Source organism: Saccopteryx leptura, chromosome 5, assembly GCF_036850995.1.
Source record: "Saccopteryx leptura isolate mSacLep1 chromosome 5, mSacLep1_pri_phased_curated, whole genome shotgun sequence".
In the NCBI taxonomy this organism is placed as follows: domain Eukaryota; kingdom Metazoa; phylum Chordata; class Mammalia; order Chiroptera; family Emballonuridae; genus Saccopteryx; species Saccopteryx leptura.
Window position 1 is genome coordinate 5429792 of NC_089507.1, and position 16976 is coordinate 5446767.

The window sequence follows — 16976 nt, forward strand, 5'->3', positions numbered from 1 at the left end:
TGGCCTCTGTGACAGCCACACTCACCCTGGGACTCAGCCCTCTGTGGTAGGTACAGAAGCCGGTTTCTCTGTTTACCTGATTTCTCCTCCCACCTGGCTTCCCGCTCCTCGGCTGGGCACCCTTGGGGGGCCCCGGGTGGGTGGGGTCCCCCGTGAGGGGAGCTGAGCTGAGCTCCCGGGAGTCCATGCTCCGTTTCCTGCCACACCGCCCGGCAGGGGCTCTGCCAGGGCATCGCTGGGTGAAGAGGCAGAGTCCACGGGAGGGGGCGGGTGCCACACCGGAAGTGTGGCAATTTCCTTTTGTCTGAACAGGAAATGGATAATGTGCCCCCTCCCCCCTTACTCAGGTTATAACAGCAACTGGGGCAAGAGGGGACACCTGTCTTCTCGAGAATCACTTCTGGGTCTGGATGCTTCCTTTAGGAACTTTTTATTTCCTTCTTGACAAGGTAATCGTGCAGGGAGGGGAGAGGCCAGCATAAACCCAGGGCGCCTCTCCCTGCGGGTTGGGCAGAGGAAAAGGTCACCGGCTTAGGCAGAAGCCTGGTGGAGTCCCAACCCTGACTCCACCCCTGTATTCCTCTTTTGATGCTTTTACTGAGCATGGATGAAATACAGTGACCACTTTTTTTCTTTTTACTGGGTGTCCTTAGGCAAGTTGCTTAGCTTCTCTGTGCTACCAGGTTTACAAGTGCCAAACGGGAGGCGGACCCCACCCTGAGTGCCCTGCAGAGTTATTCTGAGGCTGAAATAGAAACCAGGAGCCCGTGCTGGAGATGGCCACGGGCCGCCCTGCAGCTCTGGGACAAATGGGCAGTAAAAGGATCTGCCACTGGGGGTTGACCCGGTCCCGCTCACTCTGCACTGGCTGAGGAAATGCGCCTCTCACGTGCCGCCCCCGACGGGCGCAGGCGAAGCATTACGGCGGATCAGACCCCACTCGCAAGAGAGGATGTGTGAGAATTAATTCGCCTTGTCAGAGAAGCACCTTGTGCCTAGGACAGTTGGCCTTGGCCATTGGCTCCCAGAGGCAGAGAGCAGGTGTGTCTGCGGAACACAGAGCCCCTAGGAGGCCAGGGTGGCCCCAAGTCCACAAAAAAAAAGAGAGAAGAAGCCAGAAAACTGGTTCAATGGAAAACACACATTGAAATAAGCCGTGGAGCCCTGGCTGGTTGGCTCAGCGGTAGAGCGTCGGCCTGGCGTGTGGGGGACCCGGGTTTGATTCCCGGCCAGGGCACATAGGAGAAGCGCCCATTTGCTTCTCCACCCCCTCCCCCTTCCTCTCTGTCTCTCTCTTCCCCTCCTGCAGCCAAGGCTCCATTGGAGCAAAGATGGCCCGGGCGCTGGGGATGGCTCCTTGGCCTCTGCCCCAGGCGCTAGAGTGGCTCTGGTCGCGGTAGAGCGATGCCCCGGAGGGGCAGAGCATCGCCCCCTGGTGGGCAGAGCATCGCCCCTGGTGGGCGTGCCAGGTGGATCCCGGTCGGGCGCATGCGGGAGTCTGTCTGACTGTCTCTCCCCATTTCCAGCTTCAGAAAAATACAAAAAAAAAAATAATAATAATAATAAAAGAAATAAGCCGTGGAGCTCTGCAGGCATGCTGGGAGCGTGTCGTGTCACATACACGTGTGAGAATGTCCAGCCCCTCGATGCACAAGAGTAGGGAAATTGCTGCTTGGCAGGAAGGCAGACTTCCAGAATGACAACCCAGCCCTCAGTCATCAGACCAGTTATTCACTGAGCACATGAAACACTCAGTACATGACCATTCTGCTTATTAGTCCCACAGGGAGACTCAGGGGGAACCGGCTCTTTCTGGAGCTGATTGGCAGCCAGCCACCCCCCACCCTCCACCCACCGCCCCAGGCAGGGCTGTGGTCCAGAGCAGGACACTGACACAGACTCTCTGGGTTACTACATGACAGGCGATGGCTGAGGATTGCGAGGGGAAACGCGGAAGACGCACTGAGCCAACCTGGGATTAGAGCATGGAAGACTTCCTGGGAGAGGTGGCTCCTGGATGACAAAGCCTGGGTTGTATACAGGCCAAGGAGGATGTGGGGGCCTGACCAGGCGTTGGCACAGTGGATAGAGCGTCAGACTGGGATGTGGAGGACCCAGGTTTGAGACCCCGAGGTCGCCAGCTTGAGTGCGCGCTCATCTGGTTTGAGCAAGGCTCACCAGCTTGAGCCCAAGGTCACTGGCTCAAGCAAGGGGTCACTCGGTCTGCTGTAGCCCCCCCCCCCCCCCCCGCCATTCAAGGCACATATGAGAAATCAATCAATAAACAACTAAGGAGCCACAACAAAGAATTGATGTTTCTTATCTCTCTCCCTTCCTGTCTGTCTGTCCCTATCTGTCCCTCTCTCTGACTTTCTCTGTCTCTGCCACCAAAAAAAAAAAAAAAAAAAAAGAAAGAAAGAAAAGAAGAAGGCCGTGGGGTGGGAGGGCACTGAGCCAAAGCCCCAGGGACAAAGGGGAGCAAACGTCAGGTTTGGTTGGGGCCTAGAGTGTGGGCGGGGCACTGGAAGGGAGACACAGTCAGAATGCACCCAGTGCCTGCACAGTGGAGCCCGGACTCCACCCAACATGAGCTCCAAGGACAGCACACGGGGTCCACTTGGAGGGAAAGTCTATTTAATGCAACTCTCCCGTGTCTCTGGATGACAGGAGACAGGTGGCTTGGCCTCCCAGGACCTCCCTTTCACTGTGAGATGGGGAAACTGGTGCTCAGCCTGCCGAGCTCACACTTCCTGGCAATTTGGCAAGTGTGCTCGTGTTGATCTTTGTCCCGCTAAGTAACGGTTTATTACAAATATGGACCTATTCTTTTCTGAGTCCTGGCTGCTTCCACACCATCCCAGGAGAGCAGGCACACACGGGTCAAGTTCTGAACTAGCTATACAGCCTCGGACAAGCAGATTTAGCCCCCTCTAAGCCTCGGTTTCTCGCCTGTCAAACCCGGGAGGGGATGCCTTCACTGTGGTATGGCCAAGAGACTCGAACGAGAGCCTCGTGTAAAGGTCCAGCTCAGAGAGGTGCTGACTGGTTATTGATTCTTTGCATCTGGTTTAAAAAGAGGGCCCAAGGCGTCCAGAGGAGGGTGAGAGGCTTTCTAAGTGCTGAGGACTTCCTGGAGGAGGGGGCGGGTGAACTGGGCCTTGGACTGGGCTGAGGGATGGGTTTCAGTGTATCCTTAAGGAAGATGACATTATCACTTTCAACATCAATGTCCCCTTTAGAGAAATGACCACTGGAGTGGGGCTACCTGACCCCACACACATCCAGAAGGCCACTGGCTGATAGGATTATTATCAACCGAAGGACAAGCCACCAGTGGCCTGTGCCTCATTGCACACAGGTCTTTGACAATTCACCTGGCTCCTTGCCACCAAGCCCTGCTTCCAGCCTTCGCTCTCCTGGTCCTGACCTCACCTTAACCTGCATGTCCCCAGGGAGGTGGGAGGGGCAGAAGGGACAGCCCAGGGTCACCAGGACACTGGTTAAAAAAAAAAAAAAAAAGAGGTAAGGAAACCAGGACTGACCAATTTCTTTTTCTCCAAATTTCTTTCTTTGTTGTCTGCTGGGTCCTTTTCGCTGAGCTTCATGGTTTATTCTTCAGAGTTGGGGCCAGCTGTCCTTGTTCCTGAGAAAAAGGGGGAAAGGAAGGAGCCATCAGACTCTTGCTGTCAGAGACAGGTGACTCGGGGGAGGTGGCCCTGACCAGGGAGAGGTCCTGGTGAGGACACCAGGATGGGGGACCTCTGCTCCCCTGGAGACCGGGGCACCCCCTGCTCCTCTCAGGCCTCCGTTTCTCCGTTTGTGAGATGGTTGGGTTGACTGTGTCTGTGTTTCCCATGCTAACTGCACTGCTTTTAAATACAGTAACGGTTTATTACCCCCCCCCCCGAAACATTCTCGTTCAGACGCTCACTCTCGTGGTCGGGCTCATCTCGTAAACACTAGGCTTTCTGTCCCCACAATGTGAACAGTAAAACGAAGTGCCAACCTCCCCTGTCAAACCAGAGACAGTCACTGAAATCATAACCTCTGTCACTGGCAGGACAGAAGTCAACAAAACTGGGCCGCTTGTCTGGAGTTTGAGGACATGTTTCTGGAGCCATAAGACTTTGTAGGCCCTTTGGCCCCATTACTCTGTTTATAAAAATTTATCCTAAAACGGTAAAAAAAAAAAAAAACCCAAAAAAACATGCACCAAGATTTAAGCCAGAAATAGTCACACTGAAGCATTTTTCATGTTAGGAAAATAAACCGGTCTTCACAATAGGAAGCAGACCCCTAAGAGGAAAGGTTCAGTAAATGAGGACACAGCCGCACACAAGGTGCACAGCACCTAAACCGCCCAGAGCACAGAAAGCTTTACATTAAAGAACATCTTATATCACGGGAAATGCTCAGCTATTCTTACTGGACAGTAAGAGGAAGACATATAAAAGTATATATATACATTAGTCAGGGTTAAAAATAGATGTGCTTCTAATAGTCACTCTTAATATATATGTCCTTAAACTAGGTCCATGTGTTTTTTTCATTTACAATTAAATTTAAAACAAAATATTTACGCATTGAATATTTTCTTCAACAAATATATTTCTTTTTATTTTTTAGCAAGTGAGAGAGAGAGAGAAAGGGACAGACAGACAGAAAGGGAGAGAGATGAGAAGCATCAGTTCTTTGCTGTGGCACCTTAGTTGTTCAGTGCTTGCTTTCTCATATGTGCTTGGACCCAGGGCCTCCAGCCAAGTCAGTGACCCCTTGCTCAAGCCAGTGACCTTGGGCTCAAGCCAGTGACCTTGGGCTCAAGCCAGCGACATTGGGCTCCAGCCAGTGTCTTGGGCACAAGCCAGTGACCTTGGGCTTCAGGCCAGTGACCATGGGTCATGTCTATGATCTCATGCTCAAGCTGGTGACCTCGCCCTCAAGCTGGTGAGACTGCGCTCAAGCCAGGGACCTCAGGGCTTTGAACCTGGGTTCTCAGTGTCCCAGGCCATCACTCTATCCACTGTGTCACTGCCTGGTCAGGTTAAACAAATATTTATTAAGCCACTAGTGATCTGGGTGATGGGGATGCAATTGTGAGCAAGACGGAGCCTGCCTGCCCTCCTGGAGCTTACGTCCTAGGACAGACAGCTCAGGAAGAGGGTGCGATGGGCCCTGGGGCACAGAGACAGCGAGTGGCCTGTCCCAGACAGGACGTGAGCACAGGGGGATCCTGGGCTGCAGACATGAGCAGAGGACAGCTCACGGATTTATGTGCATAGGAAATCGACTGCCCAGATGCGGCTGCTACCCCTCGGCTATGATATATATATTTTAAGCCCATTAGTCTATTATTTGTTTTTCTATAGTTTTCCAATTTTCTGCACATGCACACACTCAAAAAAAAAAAAAAAAAAAAAGAAAAAAAAAAGGAAAGAAACCCACTACTACAACTAGAAAAACAAGTTTTTAAAATTTCTTAAAAAAAATTTTTTTTTTAAAGGAATTAAACCTTTATGGTTTTGAGGAGCCAGAATCTTGAAAAATAAAATTCTGGAAGCATGCAGTTCCTGTAAATATTTGTTCAACCTGACCAAGCAGTGACCTAGTGGATAGAGTGATGGCCTGGGACACTGAGAACCCAGGTTCAAAGCCCTGAGGTCCCTGGCTTGAGCGCAGTCTCACCAGCTTGAGTGCGAGGTCACCAGCTTGAGTATGAGACCATAGACATGACCCATGGTCACTAGCCCGAAGCCCAAGGTCACTTGGCTCTGGTCTGAGGTCCAGAGTCATCAGAGCCGGCCCAACGAGAACGCGGATGGTGAGCGGCTGTCGCCAACGCCTGAGCGTGAGGGACCGAGGCCCTGCACGGGGAGACCCCGCCTGTCTCACACCGACGCTCTCCCAGGGACGCCCCGCTCACTGGACCTCACTGGACCTCCGTTGTCAGGACTCTGTGGCGTTCCCTGGCTGCCCCGCTGGCCTGGAGCGCCTTCCTCCTTCCCTAGCCGCACCCGCCAGTCTCCCCTGCCCTGAGCCCCCTGGGAAATCCGAGTCACCTCCCCCGCTGCGTCCCCTCGCCTGTCCCACCAGCCCCGCGGGAGCCAGACTGGGCCCGCTGACTGCTCTCCTGTGTTCTCAGCGACTGTGACCTCCTCCTGGTGGTTCCTGGGATGTGTCTCCCCTGCCCTGAGCCCCCCACTCCTAGGGAAATCCAAGTCACCTCCCCCGCTGCGTCCCCTCGCCTGTCCCACCAGCCTCACGGGAGCCAGACTGGGCCCGCTGACTGCTCTCCTGTGTTCTCAGCGACCGTGACCTCCTCCTGGTGGTTCCTGGGATGTGTCTCCCCGGCCCTGAGCCCCCCGGGAAATCCGAGTCACCTCCCCCGCTGCGTCCCCTCGCCTGTCCCACCAGCCCCGCAGGAGCCAGGCTGGGCCCGCTGACTGCTCTCCTGTGTTCTCAGCGACCGTGACCTCCTCCTGGTGGTTCCTGGGATGTGTCTCCCCGGCCCTGAGCCCCCCGGGAAATCCGAGTCACCTCCCCCGCTGCGTCCCCTCGCCTGTCCCACCAGCCTCGCGGGAGCCAGGCTGGGCCCGCTGACTGCTCTCCTGTGTTCTCAGCGACCGTGACCTCCTCCCGGTGGTTCCTGGGATGTGTCTCCCCTGCCCTGAGCCCCCGGGAAATCCGAGTCACCTCCCCCGCTGCGTCCCCTCGCCTGTCCCACCAGCCTCGCGGGAGCCAGACGGGGCCCGCTGACTGCTCTCCTGTGTTCTCTGTGATCGTGACCTCCTCCTGGTGGTTCCTGGGGTGTGTCACCTCGGCCAGGCCACGTGGTTGTGGCTGGACACCTGGAGAACAGGCAAGGTGTTGCTGGAGTTGTTTAGAAATGATTAACATTTACAATCAGTTGACTTCAAGTAAATTGGATAGCCCTCCATAATGATGTGGGTGGGCCCCGTCCAGTCACTGGGAGGCCCTGAGTGCAAGCACAGAGGTGCCCTGCAGGGGGAGGCACTTGGCCCCAAGATGATGTAAGACTTCTGCCTGTGTTCCCAGACCTCGGGCAAAAACTGCAACATCTGCTCTTAATGGAATTTCTGGACCGCTGGCTTGTTGTGTGGGCTTGGGGCTTGCCTGCCCTCACAGTGTGCGAGCCAATTCCTTAAAATCTCTCTCTCTCTCTCTCTCTCTCTCTATTTCTATCTCTCTTTCTGTCCGCACACATCACTACAGGTAATATATAGCTATATATTCTTTCGGTTCTGTTCTCTGGAGAACACTGACCGATACCCTATTCACAATGGGGCCACCGCTGAGTGATCTCTGTGTCCAGAGTCCCGGCCCGAGAGGTGCCTCGGAATCAGCATGGGTGGGCAGGGTGGAGGAGAGGGGAACAGGGAACTCAGGCTGGGGTCCAGTGGGACGGGACGGGGACAAAGGAAGCCAGAATGAGGGTACCCACGGCCCGCACCGGCCCGCCTCCAGCGGCTGCGTCCCGTCCTAGCTGATGTCAATGGCTGTCCCTACGTCACTCCGGAGAGTGTCATTCGTATAGATGACACTGTAAATGTCACCCCTGGAGTTATGCCACATGGCATGGCCTTGTGGGTACCTGAGCTCTGTTTCCTTACCAACCCAATGCAGACGGTTATCCTTCTCGCCTGTGAGATGAGGGGTAACTTAGGTAACAAGCTTTGAGAGATGCCAGGGGAAGCCTCGCTGTCTGATTACCGGCAGCTGCCGTTCATTGAGCTAGAGACACCCAAAAGCAACAGCTGTGGTGACGGCGGAGGATGAAGGGTCTTGACTGGGAGGTGAGCCTGAGAGCTTTGTATGGCAGCCATGCGCAAGTACCCCCCTGGGCAGCCAGAAAGGAGAGGGGTGCTGGAGGGAGAGGCATCCGGGCTGCAGAGGAAGGGCGGGGCAGTCAGCATCACAGGCGGATGCGGAGGGTCCCCAGGGAGGCTGTGGACAAGAAGAGTCCTACAGAGCTCCCTCTGGAAAGAGGAGATGGGGAGGGGGGACGGCAAAGGAGGCTGAGCTGGGAAACGGAGAGTGAGGGGCCATCAGTGACAAGACAATAATATTAAAAAATACGTAAAGAGCCCGTAGAACTGATCCCAAGATGTGAGGTGTGCCCCTGGCCAGGATGGGGAGAGGTCTGTGCGCTCTTCCCAGAAAATGGGTTCCAGACGGGTACGCGCCCAGCACCAGGAGGCCGTGGGCGGGGGGCTGTGCTTCCTTCGGGGTCGAGGTCACTTCTGGTCTCCTGCTCCCAGGCCAGCAAGGGAAAGAACGAGGGTTGCTACGTCAATAAGGACGCACTGCTCAGGGAGCGGTATGCAGCCGAGGTCTGAGGCTGCGCAGCCCACCCTACAGAAACCGCTGCAGAGCTGACAACGGCCTCACCACCCCTGAGACGTCACGTCACAGGTGGGCGGGCAGCTGCCCGCTGGGGCAGTGCAAGGCCAGCTCTTTAAAAGTGAAATTGCTGTTGTACTCACTGGTAAATACCCACGTCCTGGGTGGTCCCTGGGTGCCCACCTGCCACGACCCAGCAGCTGCAGAGAGCAGGCCTCTGCTCCCGGCGATCTGATTGGCACCTGCCCAGGCTGTCGCTGGCGTTCAACACTAAGTAACTACCTATGCTGCTCCTGTTGCTGCCTCTCCCAATAATAAAGCCCTCCTGGGCACCGTGTGTCTGACACCGTGGCTGGCCGGGTTAGAAATAAAGCAGGTGAGCCGCCGCACCTGTCCCGGAGCTTGGATCTGAGCCCCAACTGCGTGCAGTCAGACCCCCACTCATCAGCCTGTGTTGGGTAAACGGACAAAAGCAAAGACGAGGCTGGGACGCAGACCAGCACCGCGCAGCAGGGCAGCGGACAGTGAAGGGTGTTGTTTGCCCAAGCCCAGCGCGTGCAGGCTGGAGGCCACCGCTCTGCAGTGCCTGGAACCGCCGCCCCAAGCAAAGCCCAGCGGATCCAAAGCCGCTGGCTGACAGCGCTGAACAGGAAATGCCACACCCACCCTGGTCCCCGAGGTCTCTGTCTGATTAACACTTGGTTGTGACTTTACTCTCAATTTTCAGAATTAAATCTCTGCTGACTTTGGCACAGAACTAAGGCTAATCCTAAAACAAGATATGGGGGGGGGGGGGGAGCCCTGGCCGGTTGGCTCAGTGGTAGAGTGTCAGCCTGGTGTGCAAGAGTCCTGGGTTCAATTCCCGGCCAGGGCACACAAGAGAAGCACCCATCTGCTTCTCCACCCCTTCCCCTCTCCTTCCTCTCTGTCTCTCTCTTCCCCTCCCGCAGCCAAGGCTCCACTGGAGCAAAGTTGGCCCAGGCACTGAGGATGGCTCCATGGCCTCTGCCTCAGGTGCTAGAATGGCTCTGGCCACAACAGAACAACACCCCAGATGGGCAGAGCATCGCCCCCTGGTGGGCATGCCAGGTGGATCCCGGTCGGGTGCATGCAGGAGTCTGTCTGACTGCCTCCCCATTTCCAACTTCAGAAAAATACACACACACACAAAGATATTGGGGGGAAATGTGGAAAACAGAGCAAGAGAGGAAGGAAGGAAGAAAGGAAGGAAGGAAGGAAGGAAGGAAGGAAGGAAAGAAAGAAAGAAAGAAAGAAAGAAAGAAAGAAAGAAAGAAAGAAAGAAAGAAAGAGAAAGCAGGCCTGACCAGGCAGTGGTGCTGTGGATAGAGCATGAACTGAGACACAGAGGACTCGGGCTCAAAACCCCGAGGTTGCTGGCTTGAGCGTGGACTCATCTGGTTTGAGCAAGGCTCACCAGCTTGAGCCCAAGGTCTCTGGCTTGAGCGCGGGGTCACTCAGTCTGCTGTAGCCCCCCAGTCAAGGCACGTATGAGAAATCAATCAGTGAACAACTAAGGTGCCACAACAAAGAACTGATGCTTCTCATCTCTCTCCCTTCCTGTCTGTCTGTCCCTATCTGTCCCTCTCTCTGTCTCTCTCTCTCTCTCTCTCTCTTACACACACACACACACACACACACACACACACACACAAAAGAAAGAAAGAAAGAAAGAAAGAAAGAAAGAAAGAAAGAAAGAAAGAAAGAAAGAAAGGAAGGAAGGAAGGAAGGAAGGAAGGAAGGAAGGAAGGAAGGAAGAAAGGGAGGATGGAAGGATGGAAGGGAGGGAGAGGGTGGAAGAAAGAGTAACTGACCGGTCACCAGCCATTGGAAGAGTAGCCATTATTGCTCATGGTCAATGTCATTTTCATATTAACATCTGCCAGACACCATGCTAAGCACTTTGTGTGCATTTTCTCACTTAACCTTCACCAAGTTGATTTTCAGTTCCCTCAGTTTTCCAATTCCTTGCTCCCACTCTTCTGTAAGGAATTTCAGTAATTCTCGAAGCCGCCCCAAAGCTGATCCAAACCTGTGAGCAAAACTTACCGCTTCCTGGAGCCTGCCTCGCCTGTCCCAGTCTAAAGAGCACACAGAGTGCGCTTCTCCGATAGATCGGCTCCCAATCAAATCAGATATAAACCTGGGAAATGATGAAAGAAGAAAACAGCGTTAATGATTACATGGCATCCAGCAGAGCTGTTACTGTAAACATTCTATGATGCCCATCTTGACAAGTGATAAATGATTAACAAACATGCCCAGATGCCTGTGAACAGATTCTGGCCCGCGAGTCGAAGGCAGAGGTGCCCCAGCCAAGCCCTTGCTGACTAGCGGGTTGACCTTCCTGGGTGTCGGATCTCTTCTCGTTAACGTGAGGAGGTGACTGGCGTGGGACCAAACTGCCTGGGCTGTGGTGAGGGTCAGGCGAAATGACTTGCAAGTCTTATAAAGCAGAACACAAATGAATGCCGACTGATCAAGCCCTAAACCCAAAGGACCAGGATGAGGGGTTAACTCCTGCTACTCTGTCAGTGCAGGGGTAGAATCAGCCAGTGGAGAAATGCATGAGAACCATCATTCTATTTTATTTTATTTTTATTGAGAGCAGGGGAGGCAGAGACCGATTGCCGCAGGTACCTTGACTGGGATCCACCCAGCAAGCCCTCTACAGGGCAATGCTCTGCACATCTGGGGCATTGTTCCATTGCTTGGCAACTAAGCAATTTTTAGCACCTGAGGCAGAGGCCATGGAGCCATCCTCAGCACCTGGGCCAAGTCACTTGAGCCAATCAAGCCATGGCTGCATGAGGGAGGAGAGAGGGAGGGTGGGTGGAGAGGAGTAGAGAAGCAGATGTACAATTCTTCTGTGTGCCCTGACCAGGAATTGAACCTGGGACATCCACATGCCGGGCCGACGCTCTACCACTGAGCAAACCGGCCGAGAGCCATCACTCTAGTCCAGTGGTACTCAAACTTTTTGAAGTCGGGGAGCATTTAAAATCCTACAAATAATTGTGGGTGCACTATATACAAATTTCTGAGAAATATGTTATAATAATTAAGTCAAATATTAAAAAAAATAAAGGCCAAGCATGCTTTTATGGTAATTAAATTAAATAAATACGACAAAATTAAATTTATTCTGACATTAGAAAACATTTTTATGTTACATTTTTTGAGTTATGCTTTTAGAATTCGTAAAAAAGAGGGGTTAAAAATTTTTTTAAATGACAAAAAAGTTATCTTTTTATATATATAGATACATTCTTAGTAAGATTTAGTAAATTCGACAGGTCCCGGCACAAATGTGTTAAGTTTTTTCATTCTTGTGTTTATAAGAAACATGAGCCTGATGTGTCCTAGCAATTTCTTCAATGTTTGGGCATATATTTGAAAGGCAAACTCTCATTTCCTCATCAATACATTGAAGAATTTCTCTCTTTTTACTCTTAATTGTGTTGAGGGTAGAAAATCCTAATTCACATAAATAGGATGTTGAAAATTGTAGTAAAATGTTCAAAGCTTTTTTAGATATTGCCACATATTCTTCTTTTATAGAAATCCAAAAGGCTTCAAGAGACAATTCCTTCTGTTTAATCATCAATCCAAAACCCCCACCATACATATCATCTTAACTTTACACCAAACAAAGGATAGAAGAAACTTGTCTCCAGTCTTTCTGGGGAACATGGGGGGTGGTGTAAACAATCCAGCACCACAGCTGAACAGCCTTTTGCAACCTAATCAGGCAAGTGAGGTGGGGGTGTTGGGAGGACTGTCAGCTCACAGCCAATTCCCCACACCTCTGTCCCCCAAAAATCTAAACTCCAAAAGCCCTGTTGGTTTTTTGGTCCCCAACAGGCACGTATTTCTCTGGAATACCATAGGGCGCACCTGGAAATCTGCTAGGTTTACTTTGAGAACCCCTGCTCTAGTCCAGAGTGATGCCCGCATGCTCGGGCCGCTCTAGCGATTTCAGCACCCCGAGGTAGGCAGAGGGCTGGAGTGGCAGAGAACACGTCAGGGACCCAGGCGTGTGCCTCTGCAGCCGGGGCAAGTCCCAGCTCAGCCAAGGGCACCTGACCAGAGAGAGGGGGAAGGGCGTGGGACGTGAAGGCTGGTCCTGGGTGGGGCACAGAAAGACGGGTGCCCGGGAGTGCCCCCCAACCATGGGAGATGGACACTATGTCTGGCTTCAGCCCACGCCCAGGCCCCGGGAAGGCGGGGCTGTGTTGGGAACCTGGAAAAGTCCACCCAATTCCCCAAGCATCGATTGAGAGCAACCCAGACAACCTTCTCAAGGCTAATCCCGTCTCCCCAGCGCCTTGATGTTGACAACGGGGTGGCCTAGTGGCCAGGAAGGGGTCGCCTGATCCCTGGGAGACAGCCACCCGAGATGTCTTTATGTCTTTATCCACCGACCTCTGCGGGCTGACAACCGGCACGCCAGAAGGTGACATTTTCATGCCCGGGTGATTTCAGTGGTGCTTAAGGAAGTGCAAACATGCCCGGACGGACAGAGGCTGCCTCTGAGCGGTGGTGTTGACTTCCAGCCTTTCAAACCTCCCACAACGGCCCAGCCGGGGCCCACCCCTCTCTCCCTCCCTCCCCCTACGCACTCACCCAGCCTCCCTTGAGTGAGGTCTTATGATAACAGAGTCAGTGGCTCTTTGAATGCATCTTGTTCAAGCCTGCCTTGTTTCCATAACCTTTAGGTGACTAGCTCCTGCTTAACTGCTGGGCCTTGAATGAAGATATTAGAAGAAGAATTCTGCTTGCTGCTTCAGTATAAAAAGAAAAAGAGGCCCTGGCCGGTTGGCTCAACGGTAGAGCGTCGGCCTGGCGTGCAGGGGACCCGGGTTCGATTCCCGGCCAGGGCACATAGGAGAAGTGCCCATTTGCTTCTCCACCCCCCTCCCTTCCTCTCTGTCTCTCTCTTCCCCTCCCGCAGCCAAGGCTCCATTGGAGCAAAGATGGCCCGGGCGCTGGGGATGGCTCCTTGGCCTCTGCCCCAGGCGCTAGAGTGGCTCTGGTTGCGGCAGAGCAAGGCCCCGGAGGGGCAGAGCATCAACCCCTGGTGGGCAGAGCGTAGCCCCTGGTGGGCGTGCTGGGTGGATCCCGGTCGGGCGCATGCGGGAGTCTGTCTGACTGTCTCTCCCTGTTCCTAGCTTCAGAAAAATACAAAAAAAAAAAAAAAAAAAAACCAAAACAAAAGGAAACAGCTTCTTCGTATTCTAAACTGCCTCCCCTGAGATAAAGAAGTCCACGCCAAAATAATGAGTGGCTACCAAATATCTGCAGGAACTCCGTGACAAAAAACTGCAGCAGCTGGAATTTGTTGGCCAAGAACAAAGTTCACCTCCTTGACCCTGGCTGGCACCTCCACGTCTGTGGCTGTGGGTCACCTCCTGACCCCCAACCTCTCCCACCCTCCCTTCCCTGGTCACCCCCTGACCCCCAACCTCTCCCACTCCCCTTTCCCTGGACGGGAAGGAAGCCTGAATTCTGTACTTTCGTAAGTACAGAGTTTGAGAACCACTGCTTCAGGAGGCGGGTCTGCCCTGGCAGGAGACCTCAGCTTGCTGAGGTCTTTCCGCATAAGGACTCTCCTTATCTCAAAACGCGGTCAATCAAGGTATCAGCCCTCGTGCCGTGAGTAGTACAGGCTGGAACTTGGTTACATTTTTAACTGACAATAAAGCACTCTCCGATGCCAAGATTAGCAGCATCTAGATAAACAGAACGGGACAATGACTGAGAGCCCGGGATCGCACCTCGGACCCGACGGCCAGCTCGCTGCTCCCTAGCCTTGTCACACCGGACACCTTTGCTCTGCAAAGCGGGATAAGGGAGTAGGCGTCTCAAGGTCACCCCGCGGGCCAGGTGAGGCACGGCCCTTGGAACTGCCAGCCAGCCAGCCAGCCGTGTAGCAAGCCCCCAGGAGATATTCGCTCTTGCTATGGTTAACAGGAAGTCTGGTTGTTGTTTCTTTTTAACCATTATTTTTATCCTTGCCTCTTCCTTTGTCCTTTTTCAAATACTTATGGAACACCTACTAGGTGGCCAACATAGTGCCAGAGACGGAGAAGGGTAACCCTGCTGCTTCTAGCGGATCATTCAGAATCTAGCCAGGAGGGTGAGCCCATGGGAGGGACCTGCGTCACTAAGCACCTGCTCCGTGCCCTGCCCTGGTTACACGCAGCCTCGCTTACTCCTAAAGGCAGCTGCTCAAGTTCTGTTCTCTTCATTCTGTGGCCAAGCACGCCTGGGTTCTAGAAATCACCCGCTGACCCAAAGCACCAAAGCTTGTGAATGAGAATTGAGGTGTAAAGTGAGACCACCTACGCTGCCGGCCCCCACTCCCCGCTCCCCGCTCCCCGCTCCCCGCTCCCCGCTCCCCGCTCCCCACTCCCCACTCCCCACTCCCCGCTCCCCGCTGCTCTGCGGGAAAGCTCCTCCCCGGAGCAAAGAGGACAAGCCCATCAGAGTGTCTCTCCTGTGTCTCTGGTGGCCTGGTGTCCCAACTTCCCACTTTGAAGGACCTCCCCCGTCGTGGGTCTTGTGGGCTCACCTCTCCCACCTTCTCGAGGATTTCCCTCCAGCAACACTCCCACCCCAGCATCATCAATGTCTCTGTCTGTATTCCAGGCTAGGCACAACAATGTCTCAATATCACCCATTAAAAAACAAACAAACAAACAAACAAACAAACAAACAAAAGCCAACTAACCAGGCAAGGATGTGGAGAAACGGGAGCCCTCGTGCGCACGCAGCTGGTGGGAATGCAAACGGGTTTCACTGTTGTGGGAAACAGTTTGGTGGTCTCGAGAAAATTAAACACAGAACGACCGCATGATTCAGCGATTCCAATCCTAGGGGTCCGCCCAGGACACCTGGAAGCAGGTGTTCAAAACAAAGACTTGGGCACCAGTGTTCATGGTAGCACTGCTCACAATAGCCCAACGGCGGGAACCGCCCAAATGCCCATCAGCGAAGGAAAGGATGAACTGTGGTTTGTGGCCACAATGGAATAGTACTCAGCCACACAAAGGAATGACATTCTGACCCAGGTTACAACGTGGCAGGACTTGGACGCCATTGTGCTACGTGGAAAAAAGCCTGACACAAAAGGTGATACAATCCCATGTGAATGATATGTTTCTAGGGGCGGAAAGCAGACGAGTGGTTGCCAGGGGCTGGGGGAGGGGAGGGATTGCAAACGGAGACCAAGTATTCAACAGGCAAGGGGCTTGCTTTGGGATTGATGGAAATGTTCTAGAACGAGGTAGAGGTGGTGGTTGCACAACACTGCGAATGTGCTAAATGCCACCGAATTGTTCACTTTAAAATGGTTAGTAAGTATTCAATAAATAAAACGGTGAATTTGATGGTAAGTGAACTTCACCTCAATTAAAAAAAACAACACGTTGCCCCCTGTGGTCACCCCTTTCCCACGCTCTTCGTTGCAGCCAGCCCTCCCAGAGAGAATCCACCGTCTCCACCGGGCACCTGCCTTTGTCCCTCAGATCCTGCCCACGGGGTTTGTGACCCACAGGGTTTGTGACCCACCGCACCACCCAACGTGCTCTTTTCAGGACGTGGATGAGCCAAAGTCAACGGTCAGTTCTCTACACCCTCCCAGCTGCTCTGATGAGCTGGACCACTCGTCTTTCTTCTGAGTCCTTCTAGAAATGTCCTTCGCAGCCAACACACCGGCCCGGTGTTCCCTCCACCTTCCTAGCCACCTCTTCGTCTATTCAGCTCTTCCCCCTCATGTACCGGACCTCCACAGGGGAGCACCCCAGGCCTCAGCCCAAAGCCTTCCTCTCTGTTCTGTCCACGCTCTTCCCACGCGTGACCTCATCCAGACTCGTAGCCTTAAAACCAGCGATATGCTGCCGACTCCCAGATCTGTCCCTCAGGTTCAGACCTCTCCCCCAAGATCCAGACTCACGCGTCCACCCCCCAGGCAGTGCCCTCACCGGGCTGAGAAGTGTCTCACACACAGCAGGTCCCAAACTGCATTTCCGATGTCCGTGTTCCAGCCTTCCCGCTCTCCCTGGTTTCTCAGCCCAAATGTCAAAGACCCCTTCCTTCCTCTGGGTCTCTCCGAGTGCCTGTCCAAACCATCAAAACTCTCATTCACTGCTCTGCTCTCATCTCTCTGGGGCAGACGACGTCATCTGCCACCTGGGAGACTGCCTGCCACAGCCTCCTGACAGAGGTCTCTGCTCATCCCCCACCCCCCAGGTGGTGACATCTAGAATGACATCCTATGGCAAACACCAGATCACGTGACCCACCCTGCTTAAAGCCTCTGGTGGCTTTCCTAGAATCAGGTTCCAATCTGCTGTTCCCTTGGCCCAGATGTGGACCCTCCTCCTTTTTTGTTGGGGGACAAGGCTTCGGCACCCCAGGCCTGGTTACAATTCTGGCTGTGCTGCCAACCAGCTGTGTGACTTAAGCAGTTCATGAAGGTCCTAGATAACAAGGCGGGTGGTCCTACCGAGCACAGAGACTGATTCTGACCCATTGAGGCAGGGGTCACGGAGGACGCATTCTCTATGCAGAAGGGGCAGCCTAGTGTGAGTCTGGTG

General features: G+C 53.6%; 1 protein-coding gene across 4 annotated transcripts in view; it reads right to left on the reverse strand.

The window, feature by feature from the left end:
- SLC2A9 (solute carrier family 2 member 9) overlaps positions 1-16976 on the reverse strand; it is a 117003-nt gene that overhangs the window by 82794 nt on the left and 17233 nt on the right. The window contains exons 3-4 of one of the 4 annotated variants that reach the window (XM_066384527.1): positions 10426-10519; positions 3543-3643 (exon numbers count right to left, since the gene is read on the reverse strand). In XM_066384527.1, the coding sequence (XP_066240624.1) occupies positions 3543-3605 (63 nt within the window). In that variant the 5' untranslated portion in view covers positions 3606-3643; positions 10426-10519. Of the gene's footprint in view, positions 1-76; positions 250-3542; positions 3644-10302; positions 10322-10425; positions 10520-16976 lie in introns of those variants that run through there. The other 3 variants (XM_066384528.1, XM_066384529.1, XM_066384526.1) reach the window with 3 other exon arrangements.